Source organism: Meleagris gallopavo, chromosome 3 (genome assembly GCF_905368555.1).
Source record: "Meleagris gallopavo chromosome 3, MGAL_WU_HG_1.1, whole genome shotgun sequence".
Lineage (NCBI taxonomy): Eukaryota > Metazoa > Chordata > Aves > Galliformes > Phasianidae > Meleagris > Meleagris gallopavo.
The window spans coordinates 1,462,691-1,481,801 of NC_139406.1; the positions used below are offsets into that span (position 1 = coordinate 1,462,691).

At 37.6% G+C, this 19,111-nt stretch overlaps 1 protein-coding gene across 1 annotated transcript in view; it reads right to left on the reverse strand.

Moving 5' to 3' along the window:
• The window catches only part of CNTNAP2 (contactin associated protein 2), a 791,915-nt gene that overhangs the window by 254,571 nt on the left and 518,233 nt on the right, over window positions 1-19,111 (reverse strand). Inside the window, exon 11 of the mRNA XM_010708239.3 lies at window positions 11,578-11,684. Within this exon, the coding sequence (XP_010706541.1) occupies window positions 11,578-11,684 (107 nt within the window). The remainder of the gene's footprint in view (window positions 1-11,577; window positions 11,685-19,111) is intronic.

Below are 19,111 nucleotides of genomic sequence, written 5' to 3' on the forward strand. Positions count from 1 at the left end.
TAAAGTCTTGTCTGCAGTTATTACGAAACAGTGGAATTCAAGATCTTTAGGGCAATGAGGTGAGTGCACAGCAAGTTTACCACCCTGGACTTCAGGAGAGCACTTTGGCTTCATAAGTGATCTGCTTCTTACAGTAGCCCTGGGGGGAAGAAGGGTTCAAGGAAGTTTGTTGGTATTCAAGGATTACCTCCTCTAATCTCAGGAGCAATTAATCCAACCAAGAGGAGGTCATGTAAAAGCACCAGGAGGCATATATGGATGAACAAAAAGCTCCTGGACAGAACAAAACACAAAAAGAAAACATACTGAAGGTGGAAGTGAGGACATATAGGACATACAGAAATTGTCCAAGAAACCTGGGACCAAGTTAGGAAAACAAAAGCCCAGATAGAAATGAATCTGTCCATGGACATTGAAGGGAACAAGAAAATCTACAATTACCTCAGTGACAAAAAGAAAGACTAGGGAAAATGTGGTCCCTCTCCTGAAGGAAATGGGAGACTTAGTTTCCTGAGACAGTGAAAATGTGAGGAACTGAATGACTTCTATGTTTTAGTCTTCACTTCCAAGGTGGATCTTCAGGAATTCCAGATCCAAGGCTGAATGGCTGGAGAAAGGCTGATGTATCTTTGATGGAAAAGGATCAGGCAGGAACTACTTGAGCAAGCTGGACATTCCTAACTCCATGGACCCTGATGGAATGCAATCATAAGTGTTAAGGGATCTGGCAGATGTGATTGTAAGGCTACTCTGAACAATCTTTACTGAATTGTGGCAAGTGAGGGAAGTGTTCAAAGACTGGGGAAAAGCAAACATCACTCTCATCTTCAAGAAGGTTAAGAAGGAGGAATCAGAGAACCACAAGCCAGTCAGTCTTGATCCTTGGGAAGGTGATGTAGCAGCTAATACTGGGAAAAATATTCCTGGTACATAAAGTAGAAGAAAATAGCTAGCAGTATTCAGAGTTAGCAGCTAACTCCCCACAACCTTATGACCTTCCTTGTTATATCATGTATTATGGAATAATCCCTTGCCCAAATCAGGCTTGCTGTTCTGTCTCTACTTCATTCCCTGCTGCTCTGTCATCATGTTAGTGGCTCTTCAACTCCCAGTCCCAGGTGTGCTCCCATCACTCAGCAACAACCAAAACACCGGTGTGCTAGTAACACTGCTTTGGCTGAAATCAGTACAACTCAGAAGGATTATGCAGGAGGGATTCCATAAAACCTCACACAAACAAAGGCAACATAATATTTAAATGTTAAAAGTATAATTTATATTGGTCTTACAGATTGAATAAACTGGGAACACAATTCTAACTCCATTCAGATATAAAGTGCATATCATTAATTCAAATTATCAAGGTTGTAATTAAAACCAATTTATAACCTATTTGAAAAATATCTTGCGTCTTTTTTTCCCTGCTTATTAACAGTTGAGAATTAAATTTCAAACATCAGAAGTGTCATTATTCTATTACTACTGGTAACATAACCCTACAATACAAGACAATTTCTTTTCCTTCTATGTGTTTTAAATCACCGCCATTAATTAATCACATTAAATGTCCCCATAATATCTCCAATAGCCTGATACAACACAAATCACAGACCTTTCCAAAATATTTTAGCATAGATTTTACACTGTAAATCAAAACTTGGATGTAACAACAAAAATACACAAGGAATTTTTAAAAACTTCTAAGGAACTATTTGAACATGGAATGATGAAAACAATCTGTAGAAAGAGCAGTAAAAATCTTTAACAGAGATGCACAAGTCACAGACATATACTCATCTGGTTAGAAATCTCTAAGGTACAATACCTGCAACCCCCGTCAGTCCCAGATGGAGCCTTTTTCATACATGGACATCCTAAAGAGTTTGAACTTGAATTGTAGATTAATCAGGCTCACTCGTAATCTTACAATTATCTAAGTAACAAGAACAGAAAACTAAAAAAAGAGGGAAGCAAAAGACTTTAATTTGCTGATTCAAGATTGATTTTGTTGTTTTTAATAAAAATCTGCTATACTTTATAAAACTAACAAGGCTCAGTAATGATGAGACTGAGTCTTGTTTTACTGGCTGCAGTAAAAACAACACAGGTATTAAGAAGAGTTCTCAGGAAATAACAGAAATAGAGCTGAATGTGAGGTTTTGTGGTGGGCAGGTGTTTCATTTTTCACCAGATTATTTGTTCCAACACTGGTTTCATCTGGTAGAGAACAAAAGCTATTTCCCACCTCAAACTGACTCTTCAGCAAGCTGTGCAAAACACATGAAGAATTTCAGTCTTCACTTTAAACAGATTATAAACTTCTTCTCACATGTGAAGTCAACTGTTAAAATGGTTGGTTTTAAATAAACTCTAGAGAAGAAGTTGGAAATTGCATTCTTATGGAGGCTCATCCATTCTTGAACAGTGTGTCTTCAGACCAATAATGAGATGAAACTGAAGTGTTGCTCACCCTACCAATGGCAATAGAATCCTCCTAGAACTTAGTGACAAGATCTTGTGTTCTGTAATGATGTCTGGAAATCTATTCTGTGGTCTCACGTGATAGTTAGATCAATAGATCTAAACTGTTCAGAAAAAGATGTGTAAAAGAGATCCAGTGCTTGTTTCTTACTAAGAATTAAAAGTGGCAAGTGGTATAGATGCATACAAAAACCAAGTAGGAAACAACACCATTTATCTTCACATTTTTAGAAGAACATAATGCTTGTCTGGTACAGCATAACAGTAAAGTATGCAGAAACACTGTGCATCTCTGTGCACTTTTTAAAAGCTGTATATGTACTACCTTGCTTCTTCCACTTAACTGGAATCTGTGCAGAATGCTAAGCTAAAACTAAAAAAAAAAAGCCACAACAAAACAAAACAAAAATGAAACAAACAACAACAAAACCAACAAAACAAAACAAACAGAAAAAAAAGAGAGAAAAATCCACCTCTTTTTTCTTCTGGAAAATTCTTCACATTCTTTGGACACTTGCACAAATATTATGGCTTTTTAGAAAGCAGCACAAATGGGGTTGTTGTTTTAAGGGGCCAGGCCACTGGCTAGCCCTGGGCAGGTTGTACCCTCACTGAAGGGCACTATCCCCAGGATTTTAAGGACAGTGTTGGTAGTCCAAGGGCAATTTGTTCATATGAGGAAGTGGGTAAGGCCCAAGAACCCTAAGCACAGCAGGAGGGCTGGGCACAAACGGAACCCAGGAGAGCTCAGGGCAGGCTGGTGGATTCTAGCACCAGCCACAATTTGACCACCCAGGCCTATGAGCAGATGGGGTAGGAAGTGGACTCAGCAAGGACATCAAGCTACTTTCAGGATACATGGCTTCCTCTGTACATAACTACTTCTTTAAATCCCAGACATCAAAGATGTTTACCAGAGAGTCACTCATAGGCTTATTAAAAATCCAGACTGAAAGTGATATTTTTTTGTTACCACTGCATTTGGAAAAAAAATAAATTAGAAATTGTGCTTGATTCCTTAATCTCATAGGAGAAGACTAAATGCAAGTTCTAGTAAAGAACACACGCATGATAAGGCATACCTGAAGTATGCTACTTGTGAGCAAAGGATGTGAAAGAAAATTAATCAGTGGAAGACTCTTTGAGAGACTGGATAAAAACAAACATGAGGAAAGTAAGAGACATTAGCTCCTTTCTTCAGTCAATCTCTCTTCAACACGCTAGCAAAGAGCCTCAGAATATCTTGGATGAAAATAGATAATGCAACTTTCTGTTTTCAGTTTGTCAGAATGTCCCTAATGACTTTCCTGAGAAACTTAACTATTTTTGATGTACTGTTCAATCTTCACTTCAGTATCTTTTTCAGGAAGATAGTTCAAAAAAATAAAAAAGGAAAGGAAACAAGAAAAAAAAAAGAGTTATTCTCCCAGTTGTTGTGGGAGTTTTTAAGGATCAGGGTAGGAACACCATTTTAATCTACTAGGCCCATGAAAAATAGATAATTTCAATTTTGGCCTCTTGGACATATTTTTGTTTGATTCTTCTTTCTTAAGGCAGAGCTATATCAACGTACAGTTAGATTTCACAGTACAGGCCCTGGGAACTCAATTCTGGTTTTAATGCTGAAGGCTACATATTATCCTTGAAATACATAACTGGTTTCTATTAACATGAAATTCTTACTGACATCAAACCAAAGTCTCTTTCTGAGCACAGATGAGAAAGCTCTAGTATACTGCTGATAGATGTTATCGACTATCAAATTATAATTCAACATTCAGATGACAGTTAAATATTAAAGTGTAATAAACTGAGGAAAATACTCCAGTGTCTTTAAGTTTTCTTAAGCAGAGGTTCTGCTAGTCAATTCTGATAGATTTTTTGGAAAATCTTACTAGGGAAAAATGCAAACTACTTTCATCTTGGAAGATGTTAGCAGCTTTACACTTTTTCTTAGTTTTGTCAAAAATGACATTTACACTTGGATTAGTGGGTTATTCTACTGCTTCCCGGAGGCACTCTACTTGCCTGTACGTTCTCTTTTGATAATTAGAGCACCTATGTGTTCATCGTTACACAACCTGACACATGAGAATGTAAGTAACACTACCATTAGTGGACAGTCTCATCTATTTCACTCAGACCAAGGTAAACAAATAAAATAGTCTGCAGCATTATTATCATTTGCAGCAGTTGCATTTTTGAGTTTGTTTTCAATTGTTTCTTCAGATTCCCCCCTTCTTTCTATTAAACTATAAGTAAAAATGTTTCCAGAGCCAGTAAATTATTAGGAATTGTATTGATCTCATAATGCATTAATATGTCTGTGAATGTGTAAGCCATTGCCTTTTCGAGATTTTTTTAATAAATGTTTAAGTTATAAAATAAAAAAGTAACTATGCTGTTTTCAGAACTCCCCTAGTCTTTTCCACTAGTGAAGTGGAAAGCCATTCCTAACTTGTTTCTGATGACCAGATATTTGTAAATTTGTAAAATTTTAAACAAAGTTGAAAGCATATTTTGATAAATCATGTTATTATTCTTTTGCTATGAAACTACAGCATTGACAAGACAAATACTGGAACACTATCTTTTCTCATCTAGACTCTGAATGTAGGAAATCAAATGTTTCAGATGTTCAGCTGTATATTGTGATGCAATTTCTAAATGCAGACAAGACTAAGTATTTAAGGCTGTGGATGTAGTCTGGGATGACTGGGCCCAGAGAGTAGCAGTGAACAGAGTTAAATCCAGCTGGCAACCAGTTGCTAGTGGTACCCCTCAGGGATCAGTACTGGGACCAGCTCTTTTTAAGATCTTTATTGATGATTTGGGTGAAGAGATTGAGTGAACTCTCAGTAAGCTGGAAAGACACCATATTGGGAGGAAGTGTTTATCTAGCTGAGGGTAGGGGGGCCCTACAGGGGATTCAGGATAGGCTGAATTGCTGGGCTGAGATCAATTGTATGTTTTAACAAGAGTAAGTGCTGGGTCCTGCGCTTCTGTCACAACAACCTCATGTATTGCTACTTAGGGCAGAGTGGCTGGATGACTGTGTAGAGGAAAAGGACCTGGGAGTATTAGTTGACAGCTGGCTGAACATGAGCCAGAAGGGTGCTCAGGTGGCCAAGAAGGCCAGTGGCATCCTGGCTTGTATCAGAAACAGTGTAATCAGCAGGACTAGAGGGTGATTGTCCCTCTGTACTCAGTCCATGTGAGGCCACACCTCGAGCACTGTGTTCACTTTTGGGCTCCTTACTACAAGAAAGTTATTAAGGCCCTGGAGTCTGTACAAAGAAGGACAAACCTAGTGAAGTATCTGGAAGAGATCTTATGAAGAGCAGCTAAGGGAACTGGGATTGTTTATTCTGGAGATGAGTAGGCTCAGAAGTGACTTTATTACTCTCCACAAATACCTGAAAGAGATTGTTGTGAGCAGGGGCCAGACTCTTTTCCAAGGTAACTAGCAATAGGACAAGAGGGAATGGCCTCAAGTTGTACTAGAGGAGATTCAAGTTGGATATTAGGAAAAATGTCATTCTCTGAAAGAGTGGCAAGTTATTGGAAAAGGCTGCCCAGGGAGGTGATGTACACTGTCTCTGGTGGTTTTCAAGAAAAGGATAAATGTGAAACTGAGAGACAAGGTTTAGTGAGTAAAATGTTGATAGACTGACAATTGGACTAGTGGTCCTTTCCAACCTTGATTATTCTATGATTCTAAGTTTGTATTTCTCCTGTTGCTTTTATAGAGCTAACAAATAACTGAATGTAAAATGGAATTTATTCTCTCCTGTTGAATAATTAAAGATATATAAGCAAACCACTTCCTTTCCAATATTTTAGAAGGAAAGGAGGTAGTACATTGGTAAAAATAAAGACAATGTTTATTTGAAGGTGTCTGAACCTTTCTTTGTTTTTGGCTCAAATTTTGCTTTCTGAGGCATTTCTTGTGATAAGACTCTGACTTATCTAGGAGATGAGAGGTGGGTGTTGTCATGCGGCAGTCAGCATCACTGTGTGGACAATTTTACATATGAAAGCATTTTTCTTTGGAACTGTTTGCCTCCGGAAGAGAGTACTCAAGAATTTTCTGGTGGAAAATCTGGCCTATGACCAAATAACTCCAGCTTGGTATGGGAAAACTGGGGAATGATGCCATTGTGTCCTATGAAAAACAGTATGCAGGTGGACACCTCCCTACTCCCTCTTATCTGCTGGCAAGGCTCAGAAGATGGGAATAAAGGAGTTTCTGCTGAGATCCCAAAGCCACTTCAAAGAAAACTGACTCAACAACTTTGGATTTGAGCTGTCACTCCAAAGAGAGCTGACTCAAACACTTTGGACTTTTTTGCACTGCCATGGGAAAGTTAGTCACAATCACTGTCATCATCAGCAAACAACAATGCATGACAACAACCACTACTGAAGTTCAACAACTGAACCCTGAACAACTGAATGTTGGTGACTGATGGTAACTATCTCCCTCTTGCTTCCTACAATGACTCCTTGCTTTCATTTCCTATCTTTTCTATCTCCCGTCTTCCCTTTCCCATCTCCCAAAATGACTAGTATTTGTAATAAACTGGTTGGGCTAGCATTTGATCCATTGTGTCTTAATCTTGCCGTCAGATATACATATATTAAAAGAACCTCCTCTCCCTCCTATAAATTGGAGCAAGACAGAAGGCTGAATTTTAAACACACACAGCTTGTCCTTTTTGAGTACATAAAAATATAATTAAGATTAATCTTAACAGCAAATTGGACTTTTTACTCTTGGAAATAATTAGAAGACCACCAATATAATTGTTATTATTAAATGTTTGTCTAGAACCTGAGAAAGTTAGCACAGGGGGTGGTGTGTAGATTCGTAATAGTCATTGTAAACCATCAGTAAGTCTTTTATTGTGTTTCTTTCACATGTAGATGCAAAAGAAAGTATGCATTAAGGTATATATTAAAAATTTAAGATGCTTGAATAATTACTACCTAAACCTGCATAAAAATTGTAAAATTTATGTTGTTTTGTTTTAAGGAAGTTGTAAATAACAGGAAGAATCTTACAGCCTAAACCCAGATGTATTGCTTGCACAAGATGCAGCAGTGCAGTCTTATCTGAAGAACATCATCAAGATGGGGAGAAATAATGAGGAAAATGAGCTGCAGTTCTTAATGGCTCCAGGAAACATTTTCCAATATATACCAGAGACATGTTTGTCTAAAAACTCTTCATGTTAGGGCACCCTTGGGTAGACTGTAAAGGTTAGGCAGATATAAAAATGTAATTGATACAATAAAGCTTAAACAGATTATGCCTACTCTTAATCATAACCTTAATTAATTTTAAAAATAATTTTGTAACAGTTTCATTTCTGTAAGTCATGATTGTTAAATAAATGTATTAATTTAACTTTCAGTCTTGACTAATGATAAAGATGATGTTATAGCCTGATATTTGCCAGGCCACAGTGTTCCCTTGGGCACTGTGTGTTAGCCAGAGCAATCTGGCAGATTTCCAGGTGTTTACTATGCAATGAGAGATATACCTTGAACTTTGAGACCCAGAAGTAACTGTAAAAATACCAAATTCTTATGGATTAGAAATTACTGCGAATGGTAGCTTCAGCCTCTGACAAATAATGAGAGGGTGGACACAGAGCTTGAGATCTTAGCACGTCTTTGAAAAATGAAGAGACTTTGTAACATGAAGGCTCTTCTTCATCACTGAAAAAATGCACAGCTAATGGTGGAGTCTATTTCAAAAAAGTGTTCTGTAGCTGAGAATTTCCTCTACCAAATAGTATTATTACACTCAGTGTATCTTTTGCATTTTCCAAGGAAATAAATAAGAGGTGTTACTTCTGGATCAGCCTATGTATATTATGTAAATATGCATGAAAAAAAAAATTGATTCACAAGGTTTTGAAGCAAACATTTTTCTGTTTCACTTCAGGGAGGTTGTGCCTTGAGTTTGTTTTTGAATTTCAACTTCAAAGAAACCTAAAAAACTAATCTGAAATTCAGTCAAGGCTTGCCTTGTTTCAGGTCAAAAACTCAGGATAATGTTAAATTCCCTGACCAAAGCAAAATCAATTCACTGACAAAAGCCTTCAATACCACAGAATCACACTGTTCCTTTAAGTTCAGCGAAACTCAAGTTCTAGAAAATCATGAGGTACAGAATTAAGATATTCACTAATATAATGTTGAATCCAACATCTTTGAGGGATACCCTGTTATATACACAGCACAAACACTGGAATCACTGAGAAAAGAAATATTTTTCTGCCGAGTATAAATATAAGATTATGCTATTAAACAAATGGCTTTAAGTAAAATAGTACTGAACTGACACTGGTAGTGCTACATCTACTTGAACAGTTTCCTATCCATAGAGTCATGACATCTGCTAAATTTTATAGCTTTTTCACACAACTCATAACCCTGTTCAAAACTACTTTCAGTTATTTTTATACTCTACAACAGTTGTCATTCCAACTTCCTTTCCCCTCCAGCATCTCTTCTATCCTTCTTGATTGTATTATCACAAACATCAGAAATCTCATAAGAAAATGAAAGGTAATACCATACAAATTCAAGTACAGATACGCAGTGAGCAAGTAGAAAAGGATATTGAGTCAGTATTACTGTAGCAGAGATGAGGCCCCAAATCTCAGGATAAGCTAACTACAACCTTTAGCAAACTTCAACTAATCCCCTAATTATTTGCAGTTCTGTTCTACTTAGAACACAGATGGAATATGCTCTTTTATTTATTGATAACTATTGCTTGCTCTGTAAGGACAGAGTGAAGGTTCTGTAAGTCTATCTTTACACATTATATTTTTTGTTTTTCACTGGTTCTGATGCCTTTGAATTGGAACTCCAGAAAGTCACGAGACTTCACATACTCCACTGAAAAACTTACTGCTCACTCCGTTTTTATAGGAAAGAAGACTTCTGAAACTATAGCAATACAATTTAAAAACTAAAATGAGGTTCTTGGAATATCAACAAAACAAAAACTTATCTATCGAAGTTAAAAACTTCAACTGAATTAAAGAGTAAATGTTGAAAAATGCATCTCTGAATGACAATGATAATGTAATCCTATATGCTTTATCCGTCCCATAACTAAATACAGGACAAAAGACTTCAAATTCCCCTTCTGGTATAGCAGTCCAACAGTGCCCTTTACTTGCTTCATTACAGCTTATCCATAAAATGCAGGTGAAAATCCTCTTAAGCTCCTTTAGTTCTTTCCTTTTTAATGACGGTGATTTAAGAAGTTACATTATCCATTCATTCTTTCCTTTGTGATTCAAGAAGGGAAGTTAGACCTGTTAGGTTACATGTTAAGAAGTCATCTACCCTCCCAAAAAGGAGCAAAACAAGTCATTAGCAGGAAGGAGAGCACAAATGATAGCCTGCAAGGCTGTCCAAGGTCCAGGCACCAGCAACCGGGAAGACAAGGATCTAAGGCCAGATACAGAGTAGACTGCCTAAACCCAATCAGTGGAGAAATCCACCATGTGTGTTTAAGTTGTTCCAATCTTCCTCACATATTTCCCCTAGTGAATCTCCATCCTACACAGCTACAGCTGCCGTACAAAAATGAGTGCTCTGTGAGTTGTGCAGCTTGTGACATACACGTATATGTGGTGTACCTGTGCTGTGTATGCATGTCCCTACTGGGAATGCATGCAGCTGCAGGAATCTTGCCTCTGACCGGCTGTTAGATTCAGCATGACACATTTTCCTCTAACAGATTACACTTGTTTTCAGACACTTGCTAGATAAAATATAATTAATTAAATAAGCTTCCGTCCCTATTTCTCCAGTTAAACACCTTAACGACCTATCAGCCTTAGGAAGCACATTTTTCCAGATGTCCACACTAGAAAAGTAAAAACTCTATAAATATAATACTTCCAGAAAGAAACATACGCAGTTTTTGATTTGTTTAATCAAAATACTACCTCATTCTAAATTCTTTCCCAAGAGTAAACATCACTATGCATGTTTACTCTTGGTAGGAAAAGTGTTGCCCATGAAATTTGTCCTCAAACACTAGTATTTTAAGTATTTCCCTTTAATAGACATTTATTTGCCATTTAACTCTTCCAATTTCACTAGTTCAGTTGCCAGATCATGAAGGACTGTGACACTTAATATATATGTATTCATAGTTTTATATAAAATACATTAAACTCCCATGATAGATTTTTTGTTGAAACTCAGACACCTGTGAATTATCATCATTATTCTCATTACTTTTTTTTTTATTAAGAAGAAATAATCTTGTTCTACCTTTCTAACATGTTACACTGTTGTAGCTAAAGAAGATTATATTTATTTTTATCTTTATCTACATGATAAAGTAGAAATTCAAATTTTCAACTGTTCAGAGGCATCTTTATGGTTTCTTGAACATTAAGAGGCAACTTGCTAAAGAAAGAAAAGAGAAAAAGTAAGGACTGGATATATTTCTTGCATCTTCTAGACATTTTATAACACTTTACTTGGCAGATGAATATTCTGTTTTTAGTATATAATGAAGGAACAGAAGACACATATAAGTGAATCTGCATATGCTTCAAAACCTGTATCAAGAGCAACTGCAGGCTTTTCTTTTCTTTCTGTGCTTTTATATCATGTAACACAAGTAGAGCTCATAATAAATATTCTTACTTGCAAAACATCACAACAGAGTGGATAGCATGATTCTAGAACAGCTGAAAACCAGTACTTAAATGTGACTCGTGATTAACAACTGGAAACTGTCTCTCGCAGTGGTCAGCAGTTCCCTGCAATAGCCGAGGCAATAATCACTGTATTTTCTTTCGGGATACTCAGCTAAGACAGCTGTGCTGCTTTTGTCCCATGCATGGTACAGAATAGTGCTATATAAATGCAGCCCCTAGGGACACAAGGTGAAACATGTTGAATTGAACTTTTCCTTAGGAAACAAAACAAAACAAATCAGGTTACAGGATCTTTAGCAAGCAGAGAGGAAGACTGAGTTTTTAATCACAACTAAAAGACATCAGTGCCTTTTGTGCTCAGTTACAGTTTTGAAATGGCAGGATGGCTTACAGTTATGACAAGTCGTCCCGCTGTACCCAGTTCCATCACAAGTACACTTGAAGCTGTCCCACGTCTGGGTGCATTTACCATCATGTTCACAGTGATTGGGCACACATCTGTCAGAATAAGATACAAAGAGAGAAAAACAACTAAATGAGGATCAAGATATACACATGGCTGAACTAGAAGCTGCACAAACATTATATCACGTCCTTGCCTGATAATTAATCCTTGATATTTTATGCATAACAACAGAATTGTATCCAAACACACAAGTGTACAACTGATGATTAATCTGCAGCCCCTGCACAAAAAAAAAAAAAAAAAAAAAAAAAAAAAAAAAAAAGAGGGAAATAAAGGTGGAATGCAATTGCTCATCATGAACTAAGGTTCTAAGCTAAGCATTTCTGATGCTTAGCTGTCAAAACAAAAAGAACATCACAAGGTGCATTTCCTTCAGCTGTACTGGTAGTGTCATGTTTCATCGAGTAACCGAAAGTTAAGAAAAGAATGCCAATGATTTTCTATTAAACATTCTATTGCCAGAAATGGGATAAAGTGAGGAAGATTGCCTGCTGGTTAGTAAGGAACATGCTAATGCTGCATTACTAAACCAATGTGATATAGTCTTCAGTATTAATGGTACAACTGTATTTTCTTCACAGGGATTCATGGCAGGGATTCATTCTCCTTTATCCTATCCATTTGGACATGGACAGTGGGATCGAGTGCACCCTCAAAAAGTTTGCAGACAACACCAAGCAGAGTGGCACTGCTGAAATGCTAGAGGGAAGGGATGCTATCCAGAGGGACCTGGACAGGCTTGAGAGGAGAGCCCATGCCAACCTCATGAAGGCCAGAAGTGCAAGGTCCTGCACCTGGGTCAGGACAATCTGAAGCACAGATAAAGGCTGGGCAGAGAATGGCTTGAGAGCAGCCCAGAGGAGAAGAATTTGGGAGTGTTGACTGACAAAAGAGTCAACATGAGCCATCAATGTGCACTTGCAACCCAGAGGGCCAACCGTATCATGGGTTGCATCAAGTGTGACCAGCAGGTTGAGGGAGATCATTCTGCCCCTCTACTCTGCTCTCATGAGACAACCTGGAATACTGCATCCAGTTCTAGAGCACTCAATGCAAGTTGGAGCTGGCCCAGAGAAGGACCACAGAGACAATCAGAAGGCTAATGTATATTCCCTACAAAAGGGCATGCTGAGAGAGATGGAGCTCTTCAGCCTGAAGAAGAAAAAGCTCTGAGACCTTACAGCAGTGTTTGGTACCTGAAGGCTGCTGATAAGAAAGCTGAGGAGGGACTTTGTATAGCGGCGTGTAACAATAGGATGAGGATAAATGTTTTTAAATAGGTTTAAATGGTTTAGACTCTTCATTCCAAGGACATATAGATCAAGTTTCCTGAATCAGAAACTGGAATTTTACTCAGACCACCCACAATTCAATGAGATAGTATTTAATAATGGTTAATTTATTTTACAGTGTTCTCCCTGAGCTGAACCAAATGATCGCAAATCTTAATGATGTGTGCATATTGTTCATTAGTAGCAATGTAAAATGCATATTCATTTAAAATCCTCTTCCTTTTATCTATGCAAATCTCCCATACTGTTAGTTTGTGAGATTTTGGGATAAGAAAGATTTTAGTTTGTATTTGCTGAGGGTTATCACAGTGGAATTTCCTCACTCTCTTTATTGCAGTCAACTGGATCAAGAGCATTAATGAACAGTAACAAAGAAATGAATGACCTTTTTACACTTCACTATTTTCCACTAAATCATCATTGAACATATTTATATTGGTTGGCAACCTGTTTTGTTTTTTTTCTTTTTCTTTTACTGTGATGATTCTCCCATCTCTAAGCAGCAGCATGCCTAGCTAGAATTTTGTATAGAAAATATTAAGCATGGTTTCAACTGACTTATTCCCCTGTCCTTTCTGTGTGTCCTTAGTGCATACCTGTATTTTATTCTTTTATAGAAGCTCTATAACATTTTTATAAATTACAGTATAATGAATGTTTTCGATGTTTAAGACATGTTTAAGACAACAAAGGAAGTACACTCCAACAAATCAGGTGCTGTGCGCTAGTACGGTCACAGCCCTGTAATAAATATAGAAATACAATGCTTAACTCACAACCTATTATTTAATCAATTTTAAGTTCACTGAAAACAGATAGAGTAATAACTAATTCATTACCTAGAACTTGTGCAATGAGCTGTTTTGATGCCAGAAGGCTAACCATTGAAGCAGTAAATAGGTGCAAATATATGTATGTGTGTGTGAGATTGTGCATAAACGTATACAATTTTTTTTTCCCTGCAAGAATGATGACAATTTCAGGCTTTTGAAGATGGAGAGTGCTTTCAAAAAAATCCACAAAACATTCATATGAACTGCAAAACTGTTTTTAAGGACTATTTAACAATGAGAATAAAACAGTTTTAATAATATGCATTTGACTATAAAATTATAATAACATGATCCTGGTATGCTTAATTTTTATAAAAAATAGAGCATTGCTGGGAACCTATTATTCTACATAAATACCCTTGTGATTGCCCTATAGAAAAATTGATTATTGACTATTATTTGAATTTAATAGGTCTTTATTCTATTTTTCAAGCAGTCCAATTTCAGCACAATAATCAGTAATTCGGTTTATTATAAACTTTGATTTTTCAAGTGTTAGATTTCATATATAAAAATGAAATTATAAAAATTTGTAAAAATCCAGAAACCAGCACACAAGGAATAAGATGTAAAAGGAATAAATAGCAGTGTACTGCCAAACAGGTTGTTACAAAGCTCTTGCAACTGCCTTACCGCTTAGTATTCCAGAAGAATAAGGATAGGCTGGAAGATAGTATTACAAAATTGTATGGGGCTGCTGAATCACGGCCTCAACCTTTGATTGATCACCTGAGGCAAGCAATGAGTCAGCCATGGGAGCACAGGTGAAGGCAATTCATACATCTGATGTCATTTTCATTATAATTTGTTTCATAATCTCACACTTAAAAATGAATAGCTTTAGCATGCCTTGGTATGCAATTAGTGTGGCCTCGATTTCTATACTCCACATTGGAACATTGGAGAGCAAATAAAAATGTTACCATGAAATGTCAAAATACATAATTGATACACTGATTAAGAAAAAGGATTTTTTTTTCCAAACATGATATTTTTCCTTTTGCTATTGCCTATTATCTCTGTAGGAAGAAAAGCTTTTCTTATTGTCCTTTTTAGCTTTGTTTGCAAGATCTGTATATAGGTTTTGTTCTTCAAAAACAGGAAGAACAAAAACTTACTGGGGGTACCTACCAAAGAAATCCTGTTTTAACAAAGTTTTACAAAATGACTGTGGGCTTAACGTGAGTTCCTTCAGAACTGTACTGGCTTATTTCTGTTGGGCAAATTCAAATAAATGACAAAACCTAATTTATTTCACTGGTCAAATTTATAAATTCATAAGGTATGCCTTATCCTTGATCCACAAACATTTCTTCTGTGTTCAACAGAGCATTAATTCTCAGGCTACATCCTTAGCATTAGCACCATAAGACTTAACATGCCTTCACACTACTTGTATGGGAACTGTTGAGACGCAGCCTCAAACACTGATTGATCACCTGGGAAAAGGACTGGGTCAGCCCTGAAAGCAAGGTGAATGCAATTCACCTGTGCAATCGAAAGTGGTGGAACCTTGCTCCACCTCTCTGACCCCATTTAAGGGCCAACTGCCACTACAGAAGGATCTCTTTGTGGAGATCCCTCCCTGGTAGAGCTTTCCTCTGTGAACCTGGAATCTTCTGATATCAGTAAGCAATCCTTTTCCCTTCCCTTATAGCACCTTTCTATCATGCTAATCCTCCCATCATATTGATCTGCCCAATTGCTACATTTGGTGACCCAGGCAGCTACTTAATTATGATGGATTACTTTAAAAAAAAAAAAAAAAAAAAATTGTGTTGGCTGGTTGCTATGACCCTGAATACATCAGAAGAGGAATTCCCAGAAGGAGACCCTGGGGTTCTTACGTTTTCCATAGTTAAATGCTGTTCGGATTATTGAAGAAAGGGGACCTATAGGGAACAATGGTCCCATTATTAAATCCCCATCAAAAATTACCTGAATAAATTAGGACAAAATCTTTTGGCAACTGAGGAAGGAGTAGTAGTAGCATCTGCTGTGGCATGGCTGCTGCTTCTTGCTGTAAATGCATATCATTCCTTGGAAGAAGACTTAAAAGATGAAAATGAGCTTTTAAAAGCTTGTATTAGACAGCTGAAAAATAAAATTAGATCTTTTATGGGGCAAGCTGCCCCACCTTTAAATGAAATTTCCCCTTTGAAATTAAGAACCGTATCACTAGAAGGGGAAAAAGACATAGCTCAGCAGGATCTTTGGATCCTAGTTGAACCCAAGAATTTCAGACAAACTAAAAGTCAACTTGAGGATCTGAGAAGGTGTGTGTATCAACAATGTTGGTGTTTTTTTTTCCTAGAAATCAGTTGGAAAAAAAAAAAAGACCTGAGTTGTAAAAGCATGGTAAAAATTGAAGTCTACTTTATAAGTGTATATTGGCTTATCTTTAAAAAATGTCAGCCAGCATTCTGGCCTAGTTCCCTTCATCACAAACAATTTCCCTTCAAATCAATTTATGTCCACTAGAACGGGATCCTTCAAACAAGACTCAGTCCTTGCACAAGATCTTGCCAAAGCAAAGGAGTGAGAGTGGCTTGGTGGGTGCCTCAAAGCCAGGCAAGGTCAACCGCCACAGGCGTTTATAACAACAGATAAATAAGATTGAACACCAATAGAATTTTCATCTAAACAAATATCAAAGTAGGCTTTGCTTACTGTTTAGTTGATTAAGATTAGTTTCATTAAGTATATAAATTTATAAGAAGTTTCTAAAACAAGTCAGAATTTGAATATGTGTTAGTCTTGTAACAGAAAATTTTACTTGTGTATGTGGGACATTTTCTTATATTAACAGTCTGAAACTGAAAAATGTTACAATGTTAGTATGGCTGTATTTCCTCTTTTTGGAAGAGATATGACCCACAGTAAGTAAGGCAGCTTCTGTAAATGATTACAGTTCAATTTCAGTGTTCTCTGTCATTTAAGGGTAGAAAGTATGACCCAGGGAGAAACCAGCTGTATGGGAACTGTTGAGTCATGGTCTGAAGCACTGATTGATCACCTGGGGAAAGAACTCTCAGCCCTGGGAGCACAGGTAAAGGCAATTCACCCGAGTGACTGGAAGGAATGGAGCCTGACAAGTCCTAGCCAAACTTCGTAGCCCTCCATGATGGCGTAACTGCATCAATGGACAAGGGAAGAGCCACTGATCTCATTTATCTGGATTTTAATAACGCCTTTCACGTGGTCCTCCACAACATTCTTCCCTCCAGATCGGAAGCGTAGGGATATGATGGATGAACTGTTCAGTGGATTGTGAGATTGTACCCAGAGACTAATGATCAGTGACTCAATTGACAGTCCGGATGGAGATCAGTGAAGAGTGGTATTCCTCAGGCATCTGAAGAACACTCTAATATCTTCATCAATGATAGTGACAGTTGAATTGAGTACACTCTCAGCAAGTTTGACACCAAGATATTTGGTACCTGGTGTAGGGAACCTGCTTTGGCAGAGGGGTTGGTCTCGATGATCTCTGGAGGTCCCTTCCAACCCCTACAACTCTGTGATAGTGTTGACACACCTGAGGGATGGGCTCAGAGAGAACTAGACAGACTTTAGCAATGGGCCCTCAGAGAGGTTCCACAAAGCCAAGTGTAAGGTCTTGTATTTGGGTCTTGGCAACCTTCACTGTCAACACAACCTGAGAAATGAAAGGATGGAGCAGAGCCCTGCAGAAGAAGACCTAGGGGTACTGGTGGATGATGATCTGGACGTGAGCCAGCAGTGTGTCCTCACAGACCAGAAAGCTAAACATATCTGGAGCTGCATCAAAAGAAGTGTATCCAGCAATTGAAGAGAAGTTATTCTGCTCCTCTTCTCTGCACTGGTGAGACCTCACCTAGAGTATTTCATTCAGAGAGACAAGGACCCATTAAAGCTTGCCCAGAGAAGGTCCCCAAAGATCCAAGGGATGGAACAGTTAAGGGAACTGGGGCTGTTCAGCCTGGAGAAGGTTCTAGGGGGAATCCAATTGTGGCCATTCAGTATTTAAAGAAGGGCTATAAGAAAAAAGAGAACAGACTCTTAGCAGGGTCTGTTGTGATAGGACAAGAGGAAATTGTTTCAAACTAAAAAACGGGAAATTTAGACTGAATTATAAAGTAAAAAAAAAAAAATAAAAAAAATAAAAAAATAAAAAAAAATTACAGTGAAGTTGGTGAATCTCTGAAACAGTTTACCCAGAGATGTGATGGACACTCCGTTCCTGGAGACATTCAAGATCAGGCTGGAACAGGCTCTAAGTAAATTGATCTAGCTGTAGATATCCCTGCTTATTGCAGAGGAGTTGGACTAGATGACCTTCAAATGTCCCTTACGTCACAAACAGTTCTGATTCTATGATTCTGTAACAGTTCTGATTCTATGATTCTATACCAGCAAGTGTCCAATCGAAACACTACTAAAACTTCTGAGATCTGTAGGATTTCAGACATGTCTTTTACCTCATTGTAACCCTGCTCTGGAGATTATGACCTTACCCTGTGGGACTTTGCTACACAGAGATAAATGCAAATTGGAGATGAGGGTATTGCCTTTAAAGAAAGATCCATAAAACTCTTCATCTCACAAAGAAAAAGCAGACCACTTCTGCCAAGAGCTCTGCTTACAGGATGGCTTGGTGGTTGACCCACTAGCTAATGGAAACTGGATGACAAGACAAGGGAGTCTTAACTGAATACTTTAACTACAGTCTGTGCAAAGTGCTTGTAACATCTTGGGCTGCACAGGAGTTCAGCCAGCTGAAAGGAGTTATTCATTAGACTTCACCAATTTACTCCTGAACCTGACTGTGTTACTGTGTGCTTTGCTCTGCTCCGGTATTTTGCTGGGAAGCGTCACAGTCAGACAGGGTTAAGTTATCTGTAGAAAAGGAGAAAGTATCTGGGGGCAAAGGGAGAAGTGATAACAAGAGAGTGAGCAATCCAAAGGAGGATTAGATCCCGCAGAACTATCATGAGTTCTAAGGATTGGCTGGAACCACAACTGGAATATTATGCCACAATTTCCTAACCAATATATGGCACCAATAACCGGGAATCCACTACAGTGGTATCACTATATTATCACTATCTGCTAAATTGGATTATCTCTTCTAACTACTTGTGTATAGAAAGCATGCAGTCAGAGAACTGCCAGCTTTTGATAAATGTATCCATGTTGGAAATCATACCACTGAAGATCACTGCAAATAGATGGAAAAAAAAATGGTCTCAACTAGAATGAAAAAAAAAAAACCCACCTCAGAACTTTGCTGACAACTGTAGTTTCTATTAACTAACCTCTAAAGGATGTTTTATTCAGATGGATAAATTTTGA